Source organism: Lutra lutra, chromosome X (genome assembly GCF_902655055.1).
Source record: "Lutra lutra chromosome X, mLutLut1.2, whole genome shotgun sequence".
Taxonomy (NCBI): Eukaryota; Metazoa; Chordata; class Mammalia; order Carnivora; family Mustelidae; genus Lutra; species Lutra lutra.
The window spans coordinates 42495143-42517013 of record NC_062296.1 but is presented as its reverse complement, the minus strand read 5'-3'; the positions used below and the strand labels follow the sequence as shown (position 1 = coordinate 42517013).

Sequence of the window (21871 nt, the reverse complement as noted above, 5' to 3'; positions counted from 1 at the left end):
GTTACCAGAAGGGAGGAGGGAGGGGAGGTGGTCAAAATGGGTGAAGGGGAGTGGGAGGTACAGGCTTCCCACTGTGGAATGAATAAGTCACAGGGCTAAAAGGTACAGCATAGGAAATATGGTCAATGTATTATAATAGCATTGTATAGGGACAGATGGTAGCTACAGTTATGGTGAGTATAGTATAATGTATAGACTTGTCAAAGCACTATGTTGTACACCTGAAACTACTATAATATTGTGCATCAATAATACGTCAATAAAAAAATTAAATAACATACTTAGGAATCAAATTTAACAAAAGAAATATAAAATGTATACTCCAAAATCTGCAAAACATTGTTGAAGTAAATTTTAAGATTTTTTTCTAAAATCTTAGATTAATCTTAGATTAATTTCTAAATAAGTAGAAAGAATCCCATGCCCCTAAATCAGAAGACTTAATATTGTTAAGATGGCAATATACCCCAAAATAATATACAGATTCAGCACAATCCATATCAAAATCCCAGCTTGTTTCTTTTATAAATTGATGAGTTAATCCTAAAATTCATATGAAAATGCAATGGACCCAGAATAGATAAAATGTTCTTGAAGAACAAAGGTGGAAGACTCATAATTCCATAAAAAACTTACTACTAAGCTAAAGTTATCAATACTACATGGAACTGACTTAAAGATATCATATAGATTAATTAATAGAATTAAAGTTCATACACACACACACACGCACATGCACACACACACACACACCCTCACCTTTATGGACAATTTATTTTCAACCAGAGTGCTAAAAATATTCAGTGTAAAGAATAGTCTTTTCAACAACTAGCTAAGGAACAACTGGACCTCCACTCACAAAAGAATCAGTGTGTACCCCATCTCACACCATATACAAACATAAATTACTATAAAAATCTTTTGAAAGATGTCTGTGCCTGCTGCTCCTTCCTGTAGCTACCCTCTGCTTTCTCACCACCCACCACAGCCCTCCTGCACTCCAGCTGCATCCTGTCTCGTGTTGCCACTATTTTCCACCCAGGCCTCACTGCTATGACTCCTACCAGAGCCAGATCCTGCTGGATCCATGTGGGCATGTGGAGATGGGGCCCCCAGAGCCCATCCTGGGAGTTACAGAAGCCTTTAAGAGAGACACCAACAGCAAAATAAATAAATAAATAAATAAAGATAAATAAAAATTGGAATATGGTGCCTACCCAGATGATATGGAAAGCCTTATGTGCTCCCTAGTATCCAGAAGGCAAAGATCAAAATTGCTGCAAAAAAATGTAGACAAAGAATACCTGCCCATCATGGGAGTTGCTGAATTTTGCAAGGCATTTGTATAACTAGCCCTGGATGAGAACAATGAAGTCTTGAAAAGTAGCAGGTATGTCACTAAGCAGGCCATTTCTGGAACCAGGACCTTGAGAATTAGAGACAGTTTACTGCAAGGTTTTTTAAGTTCAGCCGAGATGTCTTTCTGCCCAAACCATCCTAGGGAAATCATACACCTATCTTCAGGGACGCTGGCATGCAGTTGCATGGTTATTGATACTAAGACCCCAAGACGTGCAGCTGTGACTTCATAAGCACTCTAGAGGACATTTAAAAAATGCTACAGCAAAATGTTCTTCTGCATGTCTGTGCCCATAATCCCACAGGAATGGACTTTTACCCTGAGCAATGGAAGGAAATAGCAACTGTGGTGAAGAAAAACAATATCTTTGTATTCTTTGGCATGGCCTACCAAGGCTTTGCCAGTGGTGATGGCAACAAGGATGCCTGGGATACATGCCACTTCATCTTCATTGAACAGGGCATTAATGTTTGTCTCTGCCAATCCTATGCGAAGAACACAGGCTTATACAGTGAGCATGTGGGAACCTTCACTGTGGTCTGTAAAGATACTGATGAAGCCAAAAGAGTGGAGTCACAGTTGAAGATCTTGACCTCTCCCATGTATCCCAACCCTCCAGTCAGTGGGATTTGGATTGCATTGATCATTCTGACCAGCCCTGACATGTGAAAACAATGGTTGCAGGAAGTAACAGGCATGGGCTACCACATCACTAGCATGTGGACTCAGCTGGTCTCCAGCCTCAAGAAGGAGGGCTTCCTCCACTTCTGCCAGCACATCACTGACCAGATTGGCATGTTTCGTTTCACAGGACTAAAGCCTGAACAGGTGGAGAGGGTGACCAAGGAGTTCTCCACCTACATGACAAAGGATGGCCACATCTCTGTGGCAGGGGTCACCTTGGACAACGTGGACTATCTTGGCCATGCCATTCACCAGGTCACCAAAGTAATTTCCCTGGTGAAAAGAAACACAGACAACCTTCCTGTCTACAGCATCTGCTGTTGTGAGATTCACATTGAGGGAGAAGGAGGGTTGATGGTTGTGAGCAGGTCATTTCTTTCAACCACAGTAATTAACACTCAACCATTGAATCTGTTTATCAGAAAAGAACCTGTAGTGAAATAGGGCAGAGGCATCTGTGGCTGATGCTTGAAACTCTGTCTCTCAAAACCAAACTCCTGCTCATCTTTAACTCCAGCTGTTCCAAAAGAGTTTACATGTACAAGAAAGACATAGCCTCCCCCCAAAAATAGCCCTGTCAATCATGCCATTGTAACCAATATTTCAGAAGCCTTAACTGAAGCACCTTATGGTGTTGGGGCACCTCTGCTGATCCGGCATGAAAACATTACCTACAAGAGTCTCTGTGAGAGGAATATTGAAAAAGAAAGCCAAAGTTGGTGGCATCACAATTCTGGACTTCAAGCTCTATTACAAAGCTGTCATCATCAAGACAGTATGGTCCTCGCACAAAAACAGACACATAGATCAATGGAACACAATAGAGAGTCCAGAAATAGACCTTCAACTCTATGGTCAACTAATCTTTGACAAAGCAGGAAAGAATGTCCAATGGAAAAAAGACAGCCTCTTCAACAAATGGTGTTGGGAAAATTGGACAGCCACATGCAGAAAAATGAAACTGGACCACTTCCTTACACCACAACAAAAATAGATTCAAAATGGATGAAGAACCTCAATGTGAGAAAGGAATCCATCAAAATCCTTGAGGAGAACACAGTGAGCAACCTCTTTGACCTCAGCCACAGCAACTCCTTCCTAGGAACGTTGCCAAAGAAAAGGGAAGCAAGGGCAAAAATGAACAATTGGGACTTCATCAAGATCAAAAGCTTTTGCACAGTAAAGGAAACAGTTAACAAAACCAAAAGACAACTGAAAGAATGGGAGAAGATATTTGCAAACGACATACCAGATAAAGGGCTAGTATCCAAAATCTATAAAGAGCTTATCAAACTCAACACCCAAAGAACAAATAATCCAATCAAGAAATAGAGGACATGAACAGACATTTCTGCACAGAAGACATCCAGATGGCCAATAGACACGTGAAAAAGCGGCATGGGGGAAATACAAATCAAAACCACAATGAGATGCCACCTCACACCAGTCAGAATGGCTAAAATTAACAACTCGGGAAACAACAGATGCTGGTGAGGATGCAGAGAAAGGGGAACTGTCCTACACTGTTGGTGGGAATGCAAGCTGGTGCAACCACTCTGGAAAACAGCATGGAGGTTCCCCAAAAAGTTGAAAATAGAACTACCCATTTGCATGTCTTCTTTAAAGAAATGTCTGTTCATGTCTTCTGCCCATTTCTTGACGGAATTATTTATTCTTTGGGTGTAGAGTTTGATAAGTTCTTTTTAGATTTTGGATGCCAACCCTTTCTCTGATAAAACATTTGTAAAAATCTTCCATTCTGTAGGTTGTCTTTTAGTTTTTTTGACTGTTTCCTTTGCTGTGCAAAAGCTTTTAACTTGATGAATCCCAATAGCTCACTTTTGCCTTTGTTTCCCTTGCTTTTGGAGACATGTCTAACTAGAAGTTACTGTGGCTAAAGTTGAAGAGGTTGCTGCCTTTGTTCTTTTCGAGGATTGTGATGGATTCCTGTCTTAGATTAGTTCTTTCATCCATTTTAAGTCTATTTTTGAATATGGTGTAAGAAAATGGTTCACTCTTCTGCATGTGGCTGTCCAATTTTCCCAAAGTCATTTGTTGAAGAGACTTTTTTCCCATTGGGTATTCTTCCCTGCTTTTGATAATTAGTTGACTATAGGTTTGAGAGTCCATTCTGGACTCTATTCTGTTCCATTGTTCTATGTGTCTTTTTATTTATTTATTTTTTAGATTTCTTTTCAGCATAACAGTATTCATTGTTTTTGCACCACAGCCAGTGCTCCATGTAATCCGTGCCCTCCCTAATACCCACCACCTGGTTCCCCCAACCTCCCACCCGCCGCCCCTTCAAAACCCTCAGGTTGTTTTTCAGAGTCCATAGTCTCTCATGGTTCACCTCCCCTTCCAATTTCCCTCAACTCCCTTCTCCTCTCCATCTCCCCTTGTCTTCCATGCTATTTGTTATGCTCCACAAATAAGTGAAACCATAGGATAATTGACTCTCTCTGCTTGACTTATTTCACTCAGCATAATCTCTTCCAGTCCTGTCCATGTTGCTACAAAAGTTGGGTATTCATCCTTTCTGATGGAGGCATAATACTCCATAGTATATATGGACCACATCTTCCTTATCCATTCGTCCATTGAAGGGTATCTTGGTTCTTTCCACAGTTTGGCGACCATGGCCATTGCTGCTATAAACATTGGGGTACAGATGGCCCTTCTTTTCACTACATCTGTATCTTTGGGGTAAATACCCAGTAGTGCAATGGCAGGGTCATAGGGAAGGTCTATTTTTAATTTCTTGAGGAATCTCCACACTGTTCTCCAAAGTGGCTGCACCAACTTGCATTCCCACCAACAGTGTAAGAGGGTTCCCCTTTCTCCACATTCTCTCCAACACAATGTTGTTTCCTGTCTTGCTAATTTTGGCCATTCTAACTGGTATAAGGTGGTATCTCAATGTGGTTTTAATTTGAATCTCCCTGATGGCTAGTGATGATGAACATTTTTTCATGTGTCTGATAGCCATTTGTATGTCTTCATTGGAGAAGTGTCTGTTCATATCTTCTGCCCATTTTTTATATGATTGTCTGTTTTGTGTGTGTTGAGTTTGAGGAGTTCTTTATAGATCCTGGATATCAACTTTTTTTCTGTACTGTCATTTGCAAATATCTTCTCCCATTCTGTGGGTTGCCTCTTTGTTTTGTTGACTGTTTCCTTTGCTGTGCAGAAGCTTTTGATCTAGGTATCTTATGGGATTTTTTTAAGATTTTTTTACTTATTTGACAGACAGAGATCACAAGTAGGCGGAGAGGCAGGCAGAGAGAGAGAGAGAGAGAAACGGGCTCCCCGCTGAACAGGGAGCCTGATGCGGGGCTCAATTCCAGGACACTGAGATCATGACCTGAGCTGAAGGCAGAGGCTTAACCCACTGAGCCACCTCGGTGCCCCTCTTATGGTTTTTGATGTAATTGTAAATGTGATTGTTTTCTTAGTTTCTCTTTAAGTTACTTCATTATTAGTGTATAAGAATGCAATATATTTATCTACATTGATTTAGTATCCTGCAACTTTACCGAATTCATTTTCAGTTCTAGTAGTTTTTTGGTGAAGTCTTTAGTATTTTCTATATATATTATTATGTCATCTGAAAATAGTGTAAGTTTTACCACTTTCTCAAAATTTGGATGCCTTTTAATTTCTTTTTGTTGTCTGATTGCTGTGGCTAGGACTTCCAGTACTATACTGAATAAAAGTGGAAAGAGTGGACACCCGTGTCTTGCTCCTGACCTTAGCAGGAAGGTTCTCAGTATTTTCCCATTGACTATGATGTTGAGGTATGTTCCTTTAAACCTACTTTGCTGAGGGTTTTTAATCATGAATGGATGTTGTACTTTGTCAAGTACTTTTTCTGAATCTATTGAAATGATCATATGTTTTTTATCCTTTTTCATATTGATATGTATCACATTGATTGCTTTGTGAATATTGACCCATGATTGCTTCCAAGGAATAAATCTTACTTGATTGTGATGAATGCTTTTTTTCATGTACTGTTGAACTCAGTTCGCTAGGATTTTGTTGAGGATTTTTGCATATATGTTCATCAGACATATGTATATTAATCAGACATAATGACCTGTATTTCTCTTTTGTGGTGTCTTCATCTGGTTTTGATATCAGGGTAATACTGGCCTCATAAAATGAATTTGGAAGTTTTCCTTTCTCCTCCATTTTTTTGGGGGAATATTTTGAGAGAATAGGTATTAATTCTTCCTTAAATGTTCTGTAGAATTTGCCTTTGAAGCCATCTGTTCCTGGGGTTTTTTGTTGTTGTTGTTGGGAGTTTTTGATTACTGATTCAATTTCCTTGCTGGTAATTTCTATGTTCAATTTTCTATTTCTTTTTTTGTTTGTTTGTTTCATTTTTTAAAATAATTTCTTTTCAGTGTTCTAGAATTCATTGTTTATGCACCACACCCAGTGCTCCATGCAATACCTGCCCTCCATAATACCCACCACCAGGCTCACCCAACCCCTACCCTTCTCCCCTCCAAAACCCTCAGTTGTTTCTCAGAATCCAGTCTCTCATGGTTTGTCTCTCCCTCCAGTTTCCCCCAACTCACTTCTCCTCTTCCTCTCCCCATGTCCTCCGTGTTATTCATTATGCTCCACAAATAAGTGAAACCATATGATAATTGTCTCTGCTTGACTTATTTCACTTAGCACAATCTTTTCCAGTCCCATCCATGTTGATACAAAAGTTGGGTATTCGTCCTTTCTGATAGAGGCATAATACTTCATGGCACATATGGACCATATCTTCTTTATCCATTTGTCCATTGAAAGGCATCTTGGTTCTTTCCACAGTTTGGTGACTGTGGCCATTGCTGCTATGAACATTGGGGTACAGATGGCCCTTATTTTCACTACATCTGTATCTGAAATTTCATGGTCATAGGGAAGATCTATTTTTAATTTCTTAAGGAACCTCCACACTGTTTTTCAAAGTGGCTGCACTGACTTGCATTCCCACCAACAGTGTAAGAGGGTTCCCCTTTCTTCACATCCTCTCCAACAAATAATCTTCAAGAAAAGCAGGAAAAAATATACAGTGGAAAAAAAAAACAGTCTCTTCAATAAATGGTGCATTTATTTTTTTCATAATGTTCTCTTACAAACTTTTATATTTCTGTGTTGGCTGTTATTTCTCCTCTTTCAGTTGTGATTTTATTTGGGTACACTGTCTCTCTTTTGTGTTAAATATTGCAATATTTTTATTTCAATTCTAGTTAGCATACATGGTAAAATTGGTTTTAGGTGTAGAGTTTAGTGATTTATCACTTATGTGTCATATCCAGTGCTCATCACAAGTGACTCCTTTTTTAAATTTTTTTATTTTTTTTATAAACATATAATGTATTATTAGCCCCAGGGGTACAGGTCTGTGAATCGCCAGGTTTACAGACTTCATAGCACTCACCATAGCACATACCCTCCCAAATGTCCATAACCCCACTACCCTCTCCCTACCCCCTCCCCCCCAGCCACCCTCAGTTTGTTTGTGACACTGAGAGTCTCTTTTGGTTTGTCTCCCTCCCAATCCCATCTTGTTTCATTTATTCTTTTCCAATCCCCCAACCCCCCCCCCATTGCATCTCCACTTCCTCATATCAGGGAGATAATATGATAGTTGTCTTTCTCCGACTGACTTATTTTGCTAAGCATAATACCCTCTAGTTCATCCACGTCAACAAGTGACTTCTTTTTTACCCATCATCTGTTTAGGCCTTCTGCTGCCCACCCCCCTACATCAGCCCTCAGTTTGTTCTCTATAGTTAAGAGTCTCTTACAGTTTGTTTCCCTCTTTTTTAAACTTCCCCTATGTTCATCTGATTTGTTTATTAAATTTCAGAAATGAGGGACATTATGTGGTATTTGTCTTTCTCTAACAGACTTATTTCACTTAGCATAATACGTTCTAGCTCCATCCACTTTGTTGCAAATGGCAAGTGTTCATTTTTTATGGCAGAATAATATTCCATTGTGTATATATATCACTTCTTCTTTATCTGTTCATCAGTCAATGGATATTGGGCTTTTCCATGATTTGGCTATTGTCGATAATGCTGCTATAAGCATCAGGATGCATGTGCACCTTCAAATCAGAATTTTTTTGTGTGTTTGGATAAATACCTAGTAGTGCAATTGCTGGGTTATAGGATAGTTCTATTTTTAACATTTTGAGGAACCTCCACACTGTTTTCCAGAGTGGCTGCACCAGTTTGCATTCCCACTGACAATGTAAGAGAGTTCCCCTTTCTCTGCATCCTGGCCAACATCTGTTGTTCCCTGTATTGTTAATTTTAGCCTTTCTGACAAGTGGGAGGTGGTATCTTATCTGATGATGAATGATGTTGAGCATCTTTTCATATGTCTGTTAGCCATCTGTATGTCTCCTTTGGCAAAATGTCTATTCATGTCTTTTGCCCATTTCTTAACTGGATAATTTATTTTTTGGGGTGTTGAATTTGATAAGTTCTTTATAGATTTTGCACACTAACCCTTTATCATATATGTCATTTTCAAATATCTTCTCCCATTCCATAGGTTACCTTTTAGTTTTATTGATTATTTCCTTTGCTGTGCAGAAGCCTTTTATCTTGATGAAGTCCCAACAGTTCATGTTTGCTTTTGTTTCCCTTGCCTCCTGAAACCTGTATAGTAAGAAGCTGCTGTTGCAGAGGTTAGAGTAGTTGCTGCCAACCCATGGCAGCATGGGTTGCTGCCATTTTCTCCTCTAGGATTTTGATGGTTTACTGTCCCATATTTAGCTCTTTCATCCATATTGAATTTGTTTTTGTGTATTCTGTAAGAGGTCCAGTTTCATTCTTCTGCATGTTGCTGTCCAGTTTTTCCAACACCTATTGTTAAAGAGACTATCTTTTCTCAATTGGATATTCTTTCCTGTTTTCTGGAAGGTTAGTTGGCCATATAGTTGTGGGTCTAATTCTGGGTTCTCTATTCTGTTTCATTGATCTATGTGTCTGTTTTTGTGCTAGTACCATACTGTTTTGATGACTACAGCACTGTATTATTGCTTGAAATCTAGAATTGTGATGCCTCTAGTATTGCTTATCTTTTTCAAGAAAAGGGTATTCAGAGTCTTTTGTGATTCTGTACAAATTTTTGAATGGTTTGTTTTAGCTCTCTGAAAAATGCTGGTGGTATTTTGATAGGATTGTGTTAAATGTGTAGATTGCTTTGGTAGACTAGGCATTTTAATAATATTTGTTCTTGCAATCCATTAGCATGGAATATTTTTCCATTTTTTGTGTGTGTCCTCTTCAACTCAATTTCTTTCATCAGTATTCTATAGTTTTCAGAGTACAGATCTTTTACCTCTTTGGTTAATTTTTTTCTTTTTTTTAGTTTATGGATTTTGGTGTAATTATAATGTAATCAATTCCTTGATTTCTCTTTCTGCTGCTTCATTATTGGTGTATTCAAATGCAACAGATTTCTGTATGTCCATTTTATTTTTCTTAAGGTTTTATTTATTTATTTGTCAGAGAGAGAGAGTGAGCACAAGCAGGGGGAGCAGCAGATAGAGGAAGAAGCAGATTCCCAACTGAGCAGGGAACCCCATGCGGGACTCGATCTCAGGACTCTGGGGTCATGACCTGCACCAAAGGCAACTGAGCCACCCAGGCATCCCCATTAGGATAGATTCTTAAAGGATAATTGCTGGTCAATGGTTACGTGCATTTGCATTTTGATAAACATTGCCAAATAACCTTCACAGAGGGTGAAACAATTTATATTCCAACTGGTAACATATAGGAATGCCAGTTTTCTCACCTCTTCTCCAATATGCTTTGTTTCCAAATTTTCTTTCTTTGTCAATATGATAGAAGAGAAACAATTTATCACTGTAAGTATAACTTGCATTTACATTATCAGTGAAATGAAATATTGTCTTATATACTTATAAAACATTGACTTGTCTTTTTAATGAACAGTCAGTTCATTTATTTTTCCATTGGATTGTTGGTCATTATCTTTACTTTACAAATTCATAGGCGTTTGCTATATATTCGGGAACTTAGTAAGGCATAATTATAAACATCAATAGAGGAGAAAAAAAGAGTAACAAACCACCAAATCCAAATTATATGTATCCACTAAATATTATTACAGTATGAGATATTAAGATACCCTATGTTTCTTTCTAAAATATATTTTAGTAAACTATTTCTTCCTTCCTCCATGGAAAAATTACATATAAAACATCTCCTGTGTGACAGACTCTAGACTAAGTCCTGGGGTTATAGACATCAAAGACAAAGACACACTTATAAACAGATATTGGTCTACAACCATCAGAAGATACCATGGTATCCTCATGACTCAGTGGCCCTCACCTCCTTCAACTATTAACTGACTACTCTTTCTTTCATGTGTGACACTGAGGATACAGTGGTGAACCAAGACTGAGAAAGGGGCTCTTCCTTCGTGGAACTTACAGTATAATTCAAATTCCCTCCTGATACTACTTGGAATGGAAATTCAAAGAATTTTATATATTCAGGGAGAAAGAGCAAATACGTTCATTAGGCAGGTGGGAGAAAAGGAGCTAGGTTCTGTCTTGAGAAGTACATTGGTAGTATCCCTTTACCTTAGAGAGGAGTGTGGAAGAGAAGCTAGAACCTCTCCTAACTAGCTCCTGACACCTGGGTGTGAGGTGACAGAGAGGACTGCATGCCCCGGTCTGGATCCTTACAGAAACAGGCCCTTTTTCTTGGGCAACTGTAGGGGTCTGGAAATGATACAATGTAAGCGAGAAAAAAAGGCAGTGTGGCAGAAAGACATGGCACAGGCCAGTAGTTTGTTTCTTCGGGTTAGAGGGTGAGATCTGCTTTCTTTTAGAAGGCAGTGGTGAGGCCTCCGTGGGAGCCCCTTCCTACCTTCTTCTCTTCCATGGCCCATGAAGAGTGAAAAAACTTGGGAAGGCCACTATAGATCCTCCAGCACAAGTGGTTTACAGGTACAAAGTTATGTAACTATTAAACCTCTTTCATGACTGCAGAGTTGTTTTCCTCATGCACATGCTCAGGACCATGCATATTTAGGTCCAGGGAATATTGTGGACATCAGGAGGGGAGGCAGGGCTTGAGAATGGCATATGTACACACAGGGGTAGATTGGTATTAATATGTTTCTCTTATCCATCACTAATTCCCCTATATCTTTCTCCCAGCTTACCTTCAACTATTTCAGTGCAAGAAATATTGTAGGCAATAACATGAGAGCCGTAGAGGAGAGGAACAATAAAAGACTAAGATATTTGACATGGATCAGCAAGTCAGACCAGGGTGGTTTTCCAGACACCAAGCCCACCGTAGCCCATTTTGTGCAGAGAATTTAGTGCTTGGAGCAGCAGCTTGGAGGGTCTTCTCTCATAGAAGGACACAACTTTTGGAATAGATTAGAATGTACCCTCTTCTCTCAGTCTTGAGCTCCCCCACCTTCCCCGCCACGCTCTTATTCCTTCCCCAAGCCCCCTAGTTATGTAGGCCTAGGACTTTGGCGAAATCAATGCATAAACACAACCCTGCGGTATCCTTCCGCATGCTCGGCCTGGCGTGGAGTCAGCAATGAAACCGCCCCAAATCCGCATGCGTTTCAGTTCAAGAAGAAAAAAATATATAGGCTTGGTTGGGGGAGAACCTAAAAGAGGGCAAGTAATGCTGAGACCCTTTGCTACTGGTCTGCTTCTCTCTGTATTGCGCTTCTTTCTCTAGGTTCAGATGTCGCCCCAGCCCTTACCAAGATGAGAAAAGGCTAGGGTTGAGCTCACCGACAGAGGGCGGGGTGGTGCTGTGCAAAGCTTGGTATCACTCCGCTTTCGTGAGGCCGGATCCTCTTACACCGCTCTCTAGCTCCTCCCTCTGCAGATTTGGGTACAGGGGACGTGGCAAAGCAGAGTCTGCGGAAGAAAAGGTAGCAGTTAATTAGTCACTAGGCGTGGGTCTCGGAGGAGCTTTGGGGATGGGAGGAAGGGAGTACCAAAAAGTGGCAATTGTTTGCCAGTTAAGGCCCTTAATCTGACAAAGCAGGTTTCGCGTCCTAAATCCCAGGTGCCGGGCCAATCCCCAAACACAGTCGCCGCCATTGTCTCGTGTTCTCGTGTCCATCTGACTGTCCGTCCCTCTTTCTGTAGGGCACGGCACCCCTTGAGGCAAGGAAATAAGAAAACTGTCTCTGATCCAAGCAGAGCAGGTCAGTGAGAAGGCGGGCATCGCTTGGGAGTGTGGATATGGGTATCAGAGAGGAATGTGGGATACGTAATCTGGTCGTGGGGCGCGGGCGGTGAGAGGGAGAGGGGGACACGGTTAATTTGAGTGGTACGCAACTATAAATTTAAAATGATATTGCTAGCTTGATTTCCAGACACTAATCACCTCCGACCGTGTTTGGGAAGGTAAAGGAGTATAACGGCGGCTTCTAGCGCAGAAATGGCGGTTTATGTAATAGGAGGAGGGGCTGCTGCTGTTGGTGAGAGCAGTTGTCAGGGAACCCCTGGGAGAGAGTGTAAAAGGGAAGTTGTGTTTGATAATCAAAGTCCTGGATTAGAAAATGTTCTCCTGTCCTACTAGTCTGACCATTAATAACCGAGTCTCTCCCATTGTGTTTTCGTTTGGTCCTTAGGTGTGTATCATGCATTTATATATTTCGGTCTGTTCCTAAATTTTCGGTACAGCATGTTTTTGTAAAGATCTGTAGAAGGCTGTGGACCTCAAAGGGAGGGGATAAGAAAAGGAAACTTGGCCTGATTTTTGCAGAGTGGGCAGTGCTTGGAGTTGGTAGATGGCTAAGACTCAAACAGGCAGGATTCTGGGGAAAACTCTAGATTCCCTTTGTGCATGCTTTCCAGACAGCCCTCCGTTACTCCTGTTGTATTGCAGAAAATGTTAGGCTTTTGGGAGAGGAAGGAGGCATAAAATCTTAGATGAAATTTGGAGATAATACTTTTCATTGATTTCCAGCCAGCTTCCATGGCTTGTCTGAGCATTCCATCTCTACCACCACCACCACTATCTTGCGGGGATGTTTGAGTTGGCTGTGCAGGAGAATTAGCAGACTTTTGGGATGGAGCAGAGGAACTTGGAGGGAGAAGGAGAAAGAAAGGGCCATAGAAAATTTTGGCAAACAGGTACCTATTTCCAGAAAGGGTCAGTGTCCCAGGTGCTGATCTCTACCAAGGACTCAGTCTCCATTGTCTCCTGTGACTTTATTTATTTATTTATCTCTGCATTTGTGACACCCTGGGTATAGACCCATCCCCAGGTCTGTGGAACTCTCAGTTGTTATGAAAGTTTGCAACTTGAACCCAAGTTCAAGTAACCCAACTTGAACCTGGTAAACAATGAAAAAGAGAAACATGCCCTGTGTCTGTTAGAATTGGTGTGAGGGTAGGTGGACAGGAGAAGATTGAGACTTGGAAATTCTATTCTCTTTTGTTTTGCCAGTTTACAAATCCCTCTTTGGTCCCCTGCTAATTTAGTTGGGAATCTTTGAATGCTTCGGGAGTATAGAAGGGTAACACTTGTTTTTCTGATTTCCAACTTGCTTTTCTTATTCTTATGCTTCACCCAGGCCAATTTTAAACTAGAGAAATGCAAGGACAGTCACTGAACAGTAAACTGGTGGGCAGCAAGGAGACAGAGGATCAGTCCTGAATTAGGGTAATGGTGGTATGGGACAGAAGGAGGGAAACACCAGACAGACTATAAATAGAGGGATCAAGGACCAAGGTCTTTCTACCAAGAGGTCAGTTTCCATATCCTGTTTATTTGTCCATAGATCTGCCTGTAGGTTTGCTGTAGGGCTTGTCAACATTGGAATCAAGGAGAAGAAAATTACTCCAGATCACTGAGTTTGGTATGAGTATGGAGACTTCCCCAGTAGACATATAAGATGAAGTAGGAGTCCAGCAGGGATAAAGAGCCAGACCAGGGATTCCTCAGTCTCTCTCACCTCCATTAAGCTTTCCCACTCTCCATATTCCTGTTTTGTGTCTGGAAAGAAGATTAGTAGCACCTGCGGTTTTGTAGAGAGTGTGAAATGAGGAGAGAGTTTGATTATTATCTACCTCTCCCACTTAGGACTGAATGTTCATACTCTCCTGTCTCTCTGTACTAATCAACATAAATTGGAAGCGTCTCAAAGCCCCATTTCCTTCCTCCACCCCTAGGTCCAACTTCAGTGGCAGATCTGGTGTCCTTGGAGTGGCTGAAGACCACCACCCTCCACAGGGCTGCGCTCAGGCACACAGCCATTCTTCCCTTACCTGAGTGAGCTTCCTCTGCACGTTGTTTATATCATTGGCAGAGCCTGTAGTTGGAAAGGGGGCCGAGTGACGAATGGACTTTGTATGAAAACACCAACCTGGGACAGAACTTCAGTCAAGGTTGAGACGGGGTTGGGGTATATAACTTGGCCTTGCCTTTAACTTGGATCATGACTGGCTCTGAGGCTAAGGCAGGAGCAGAGCAGGAGCTGGAGCTGCCCTAAAAGCTCGAATCAGTGGCCCTGCCAACACTAGAGCCAAGGCTAAGATCCAGGCCAAGGCAGTGGCTGAGGCAGAACTGAAAACAGGACCAGTGACCCAGGCCAAGGCTGGGGATGGAGCAGTGGCCAGGACACAGTGACCTACACTGAGGCCGTGGCTATGACAAGGAATGTGGGCAAGATGGAAGCTATGACAGAATGGAGTCATGTCTGAGACTAAGGCAAAATCCATGGCAGAACCTGGTACAGTGCCCCAAAGCAAGTCAAAGGTGATGCCTATGGCCAGGGTCAGTGCAGTGACCAAATATGAAGTCAAGGCTCGTGCTGGAAGTGAAGCCAATATCAGGTCCTTTGCCAAGGCTGATGATAAAGCCAATATTGAGTCCAGGCCCCAGAGAAAGAGAGAGGACGGCATCAAATTCAGGGCTGGGGCTGAGGACAGAGCTGGTATTGTAACCGAGTCCATTGATAAGGATGAAGAAAATGTCTGCTCCTGGTTCTGGACCGGAGAAGAACCTAGTGTAGGATCCTGGTTCTGGCCTGAAGAGGAGACCCCTTCTCAAGTTTATAAGCCTCCACCTAAGATCCAGGAAAAGGCCAAGCCCATTCCCAAACCAGAACTCACTATAAAACAAAAAGCAGCAGCATGGTCAAGAGCCAGGTATAGTGTCCTAGTCCCAATAGAAGGAGGGGAGCCATCCTTGCCTCCAGAAGGGAATTGGACTCTGGTTGAGACCTTGATTGAAACTCCTCTGGGGATTCGGCCTCTGACCAAGATCCCGCCCTATAATGGGCCTTACTTCCAAACCTTAGCTGAGATCAAAAAACAGGTTAAGTATAGGGAAAAGTATGGGCCCAATCCAAGAGCCTGCCGCTGTAAATCACGTGACTTTAGTTTAGAGCCTAAAGAATTTGATAAACTCGTTGCCCTACTTAAGTTAACTAAGGATCCTTTTATTCATGAAATAGCTACTATGATAATGGGCATCAGTCCGGCTTATCCATTTACCCAAGATATAATTCATGATGTAGGTATTACTGTTATGATTGAAAACTTGGTCAATAATCCCAATGTTACAGAACACCCTAGAGCTTTAAATATGGTAGATGACAACTCTGAGTCTTCTGAAGAACCAAAACCAGCAGAGTCGTACATACATTTAGTTTGTAGGGACATAATCTCTTACCCATTGAACTCCCCCGTGCAACTGGCTGGACTAAAATTATTAGTGCACCTAAGTGTGAAATTTGAGGATCACCATATAATTGCTAATTACATTCCAGATTTTCTTACCTTGTTAAACAAGGGAAGTGTCAAAACCAAGTTTTATGTTTTAAAAGTGTTCTTGCGCTTGTCCAAAAATCAAGCCAATACAAGAGAACTGATTAGTGCCAAAGTACTATCATCATTGGTTGCGCCCTTTAACAAGAATGAGTCAAAGGCCAATATTCTTAATATCATTGAAATATTTGAGAATATAAATTTCCAATTCAAAAAGAAGGCGAAGCTGTTTACCAAGGAAGAGTTCACTAAATCTGAGCTTATTTCCATATTCCAGGAAGCAAAAGAGTTTGGTCAGAAACTCCAAGACTTAGCAGATCACAGTGATCCTGAGGTGAGAGATAAAGTTATACGATTAATACTGAAACTCTGAATGGTTGTATGTTCTTACAAAATTGTGAACAATTTTTTTTTGGTGTTGTAATATGAAGCCATGCATATTTTAACTGTAAGTTCATCTAAGTTCAATATTTATGTTATTTGTATTGATTGAAGGAGGCAACTTTATGGATACCAAGTGATCTTGAGAACTTGAATGTTCATTTTTATTGTGCTATATAAATGGAGATATTTTTAGTATTTTTGCAACATTACCTGATAATTAACCTATTCATTCTGAGTAAGCTATATTTCTGTGCTTTATATTGACATAAATGTATGCGTTTGAGACTTTATTTACATGTTAATAAAGTTGCATGCTCAAACTGGTGAAAACATTGTCCTAGTTTTTCAGTTGAATGAAGTCTAGTCAGAAGGATAAAGCACAATCACCACAAAGATGATAAAGAGTACTGTCTGTATGTAGGAGGGTACAAACAAAACAAGTTTGCATAGATAGATCTTCTAGTTTCAACATGTTCAAGGAATGGAATCACTCTACACAAGAAGACAGGACTGTGCTACTAGATGACATCTGGGCAGATCTGGGGAAAGGGGCGAGGACACAGACCTAGAAGAAAGGGAACACAGATTCTTTCTTTCCAGTCTGAGTCCCTGAACTTGGGTTTACCCTTTAACACAGGATTTCTCATCAGGATATCTTGAAGCTTTTTAACTCCCAGGAGGATTCCTGGTTCTCACCCCTACTCAGTAAAGCCATGGAAATATGGTTCTGAAAGGACCCAGCCCCACCATGCCCTCAAAATCTAGGTACCCCATCAAGGGACCAGGTTTACTGCTTCATTCCCTGTAGTCCTGGGCCTCAGAGGAAGGTCTTCCTGGATCTAATTATAGAAGCTGCTTCATGAATAATCTCATTTGTCCTACCTTGGTGTCTGTTTACTCTCATCCTTGCTTTTGTTTGCTGGCCAATGCTTTGGGCTTGATAATTTGCACCTATCTTTGGTGGTAGGTAGCTTGGAGCTGAGCAAGCTGAGCAAGCTGAGCTCAGTGAGATAGCTGCAGGGCTCCGAAGTCCTTAAGGGTGTGTAGTTAAGAATAAATTAATTCCCCTAATTCCGTTATCCTATCTGTGCAGTTTACGGAGCTAAAGCCATGTGGTCTATACCTCTTCAGGTCCTCCTGTTTATACTTAACGAAAGCTATGTTCTGGCTAGGGGTTACTGACATAGAATTCCAGGGTATAGATTGGTATCTGGGGTTACCTTTGCCTCCTTTGCTGTTATTGGCCCTTTCCTTTACTGCCAAGAATTGGGAAATACAGATATTAGGATCAATGTATAAATACTAGTCTTTCTTTTGAACTTCCTCTTGCTCCTAATTTATGTATTTGGGGAAAGGCCTAAACTGAAAAATCTCAATAAGGTTTCATGTATTCCTAGTTTTAGAAGCCATGCCTAGTTTAATTTCTATTAAGGTCAGTTCTAAACCTATCTTTTATATATCTAGGAGTTAAAATGAAGGACAGCTGGCCACACATGTGCACTAAAGGGTGAAAAAAGTAGGAATTTTGCAATGTGCAGTTACTACTTAGATGATTTTTGAAGTTCTTTGTAATTTTTTTATAAGTAGGCTTTGTGCCTGGTGTGGAGCCCAATACAGGGCTTGAACTCAGGACCCTGAGTTCAAGACCTAAACTGAGATCAGATGCTCAACCTACTGAGCCACCCAGGTGCCTGTTTATAATTTGTTTTTTAGTCCCTTGGAATTCCAGCCATGTGTACTAATTTCAGAGTTGGGTCTTCCCAATACAATTAGATCAGACCCTTTGGAAATACTCTGTGCCTCATGCCCTATGGAGCACACAGTCAGCTATGGAATTTTCCATTGGCTAAAGAGAAGAATGAGTGTGGGGTATGCAGGTATTTGTGTCAAAGTAAGAAGCTGATGGTCTCCCTTAGGTGGGAATTATGGGAGACAGTTATTTCCAAATTGTTCCTGGGGTGTGCTTGAAGTCAAAACCCTGTTGCTCATTCCTTGTTTCACTCCTTTCCTGGAAAAATAATTTCCAGGAAATTATAATAAAAGTATCAATAATACAATAATAAAAGTATCAGAGTTGATCTGATATTACTCCTCTTAAAATGTTGCTGCCTGGGAGTGAAAATCAGGATGGATTTCTCATCTTTCCTGTCATGAAGTAAAGCAAGTAATCTACAGCACACCTGGACTGTTAGCACACACTGTTAGTGGGAACTTCATTAGAATGACAACTGTGACGTTTCTCTGCCCTCATCCTTGCTCCCTCTTATTTTTCCATCTTCCCTTTCTCTTTGAAAGGTTGCCTTACCAAAAAGGGCTGTGTCCTACTTTTCTTTTCCATAATATAAGTTTTCATGTGTGCAGTGAAATACATACCCAATTTCTAATTAGGTGGGATATTTTAGCAAATTCTTGGATTTATTTTTAGGAACACTGTTGTCTGGAATTCTAAGTCACATTCGTCTGTATCAAATTTGTCAGTAACAAAGATTCTTTTATTCCCCAGGTTTACAGGGATATTACTGATATATAACATATGTAAATTTAAGTTACATAACAATCATGGTTTGATATACATATATATTGTGAGATGATTACCACTATAAGGTTAGTTAACACCACCATTCCATCACATGAATACCATATTTTTGTGGTGATAATATTTAGGATTTACTCTCTTAAAAATTTTTATATGTGTAATACAGTATTATTACTTATAGTCACCATACTGTACATCAGATCACCAGAACTTACTCATCTTATAGGTGGAAATTTGTACCCTTTGACAAACATCTCCCCATCTCATCCATCCCCAGCCCCTGGCAACCACCATTGCTACTCTATATTTCTGTGAGTTGTTTTGTTAGATTCCACATATAAGTAAGAATATTTTGTATTTGTCTTTCTCTGTCTGGCTTATTTCACATGGCATAATGCCCTCAAGGTCCATTGTTAGGGTCCCTAAAGAGAGGATTTCCAGTTTTGTGGCTGAATAATATTATTTTGTATATACACTACATTTACATTATCCATTCATCTGTCAATGGACAGTTAAGTTGTTTCCATGTCTTGGCAATTTGAATAAGGCTACAGTAAACATGGAGGTAAAGATCTCTTTGAGAAAATGATTTTATTTCTTTCAGATATATATCTAGAAGTGGGATTGCTAGATATGTGGTAGTTATATTTTTATTTTTTAAAAGATTTTATTTATTTGACACAGAGAGAGATCACAAGTAGGCAGAGAGGCAGACAGAGAGAGAGGGGAAAGTAGGCTCCTCGCTGTGCAGAGAGCCCAATGTGGGGCTTGATCCCAGGACCCTGAGAACATGACCTGAGCCAAAGGCAGAGGCTTAACTCACTGAGCCACCCAGGTGCCCCTATATTTTTAATTCTTCAAGGAACTTCCATACTGTTTTCTATAGTGGTTAAAGAAATTTACCTTACCACCAAGTGCACAGGGGTTTATTACTACAAATCTCCCTCTTAGACAAGCTGATACATCCTATAAATTTTGGTATGTCATGTTTCCTCTTTCATTGTTTGAAGATTTTTTTAAATTTACTTTTTGATTTTATTTTTGATCCATTGGTTGTTCAGGAGCATGTTGCTTAATTTCCACTTATTTGTGAATTTTCAGGTTTTCCTCCTGTTATCTTCAGCTTTTTAAAAATATTTTGTTTATTTATTTTGACAGAAAGAGAGAGAGGGAGAGAGCACAAGCAGGGGGAGAAGCAGGCTCCCAGCTGAGCAGAGAGCCCGATGTGGGGTCTATCCCAGGATCCCGGGATCATGACCTGAGCCAAAGGCAGATAATGAACTGAGTCACCCAGATGCCCCTATCTTCAGCTTAAGGAATTGAAGCTTTTGGGATGCCTGGGTGGCTCAGTCCATTAAGCATCTGCCTTTGGCTCAGGTCATGATTCTAGTGTCCTTGTTCAGCAGGGAGCCTGCTTCTCCCTCTCCTTGTTGCTCCCTCTTCTTGTGCATGCTCTCTCTCTCTGACAAATAAATGAAGTTTTTTTTTTTTTTTTAAAGAATTGAATCCCTTAAGAACTTAAAGAACTGAGTGATGAATCCTCCTTTCATTATTTCTTGTAAGGTAGATCTAGTGGTGATGAACTGCCTCAGCTTTTGTATTTTTGGTAAATTATTTATCTCTCATTTGTGAAAGACAACTTTGTTGAGTAATGTGTTCTTGGTTCGCATTTTTTTTTTCCTTTCAGCACTTTGAATATATCACCCCACTCTCTCTTAGCCTGCAAGATTTCTACTGAGAAATCCATTGATAGTATTATGGAGGTTCCCTTGTAAGTTATAGTCTTCTTATCTTTGCCGCTTTTAAGATTTTCTTTGTGCCTCTGGCAGTGACAAAGTGTGCTTGATTTTTAGACAGTTTTGTTATAATGTGTCTTAGCAAAGCTTGTTTTAGGTTGAAATTTGGGGCTGGCCTATGACCTTCATGAACTTCTATGTCCAAATCTCTCCCAAATTTGCTAAGTTCTTAGTCATTATTTCTTTAAATAAGCTTTCTTCTCCTTTCTCCCACTCTTCTTCTGGGACTCCAGTAATGCAGGGATTTTTTAAAAATAATATCCCCTAATTTATGTAGTATTTCTTCACCCTATTTCATTATTCTTTCTTTTTGCTTTTTACTGAAAGATTTCAAGTGACATTCAGATACCTTCCTATTTACTAATTCTGCTTGGTTGAGTCTGCTGTTGAAGCTCTCTTTTGAATTCTTCAGTTCATTCAGTGTCTTCTAGAATTTCTGCCTTTTTAAAAATGGTTTCTGTATCTTTATTGAACTTCTCATTTTGTTTTTCCCTAATTTCATTTACTTGTCTGTGTTTTCATGTAGTTCACTGAATTTAAGAGAATTATTCTGAATTCTTTGTCAGACAGTTCATATATCCATTTCTGTAGAGTCAGTCATTGGAGTTTTATCAGTTTCCTTTGGTAAAGTTGTGTTTCCTTGATTATTCATGATCCCTGTGGCCTTGTTTCAGTGCCTGTACATTTGAAGAATTAGAACCTCTTCTAGTCTTTATAGATTGCTTCTGCAGACAAAACCCATCATTAAACAACTCATCCACAGATTCAGGGTGGGCTATCCAGTGGTGTCCATGGTGGACTCTCTGCTGGACTCTGAGTGGGCAGGTCTGGTATCTGGGTAAGCAAGTGGGCAAGCCTCATGCTTGTGTACATGGGGATCCACCTGGTGCCTGGGTCCAAGGAGGCAGGCCTGGAACCTAGGTTCACTGGGACCTAATAGGCACCAGGGACCACTGGAGTTGGCCTGATGTCTCAGTCCACAGGGACCAGTTGTGTACTAGGGGAAGCTGTGAGCCTGGTCACAGGAGCAAACCTGAAGGCAAGGGCCATTGTGACTGCTCTGGTGCTGGGGAAGGCCAGGCACCGGGAGCTATCCTTGAGGCTGGAGCACAGAGGCTGGCCTGGTGCTGGGATAGGCTAAGAGCCTGGGTCCATAGGAACTGCCCTAGAGTTTAGGTCTGCAGGGACTAGTCTGGCACTGGAGTGGGCTGGAGGACTAGGGCTGCAGGAGCTAGCCTGGTGCTGGGGTGTATCAAAAGCCTGGGTCGGCAATACCCAGCCTGATGTTGGGTTCA

At 40.8% G+C, this 21871-nt stretch overlaps 2 protein-coding genes and 1 pseudogene across 10 annotated transcripts in view; all 3 read left to right on the top strand.

Annotated features, from left to right (window-relative positions):
• Positions 1–155: 155 nt before the first annotated feature.
• Positions 156–12022, top strand: LOC125091463 (aspartate aminotransferase, mitochondrial-like; annotated as a pseudogene).
• The window catches only part of GPRASP2 (G protein-coupled receptor associated sorting protein 2), a 136995-nt gene continuing 127038 nt past the window's right edge, over positions 11915–21871 (top strand). For 3 of the 9 annotated variants that reach the window (XM_047715358.1, XM_047715355.1, XM_047715357.1), the window contains exons 1-4: positions 11920–12007; positions 12228–12286; positions 14262–14361; positions 16138–16194. The gene's annotated coding sequence lies outside the window, so the exon portion shown is untranslated. Of the gene's footprint in view, positions 12008–12227; positions 12287–14261; positions 14362–16137; positions 16195–21871 lie in introns of all 9 variants that reach the window. The other 6 variants (XM_047715361.1, XM_047715360.1, XM_047715373.1 and 3 more) reach the window with 4 other exon arrangements.
• On the top strand, positions 14548–16601 carry ARMCX5 (armadillo repeat containing X-linked 5; the record flags this gene model as incomplete). Its single annotated transcript, XM_047715374.1, is given in 3 exon segments — positions 14548–14707; positions 14710–14776; positions 14778–16601. Coding segments are annotated over 3 exon segments (1683 nt in total), but the record flags the coding sequence as incomplete, so codon positions are not given.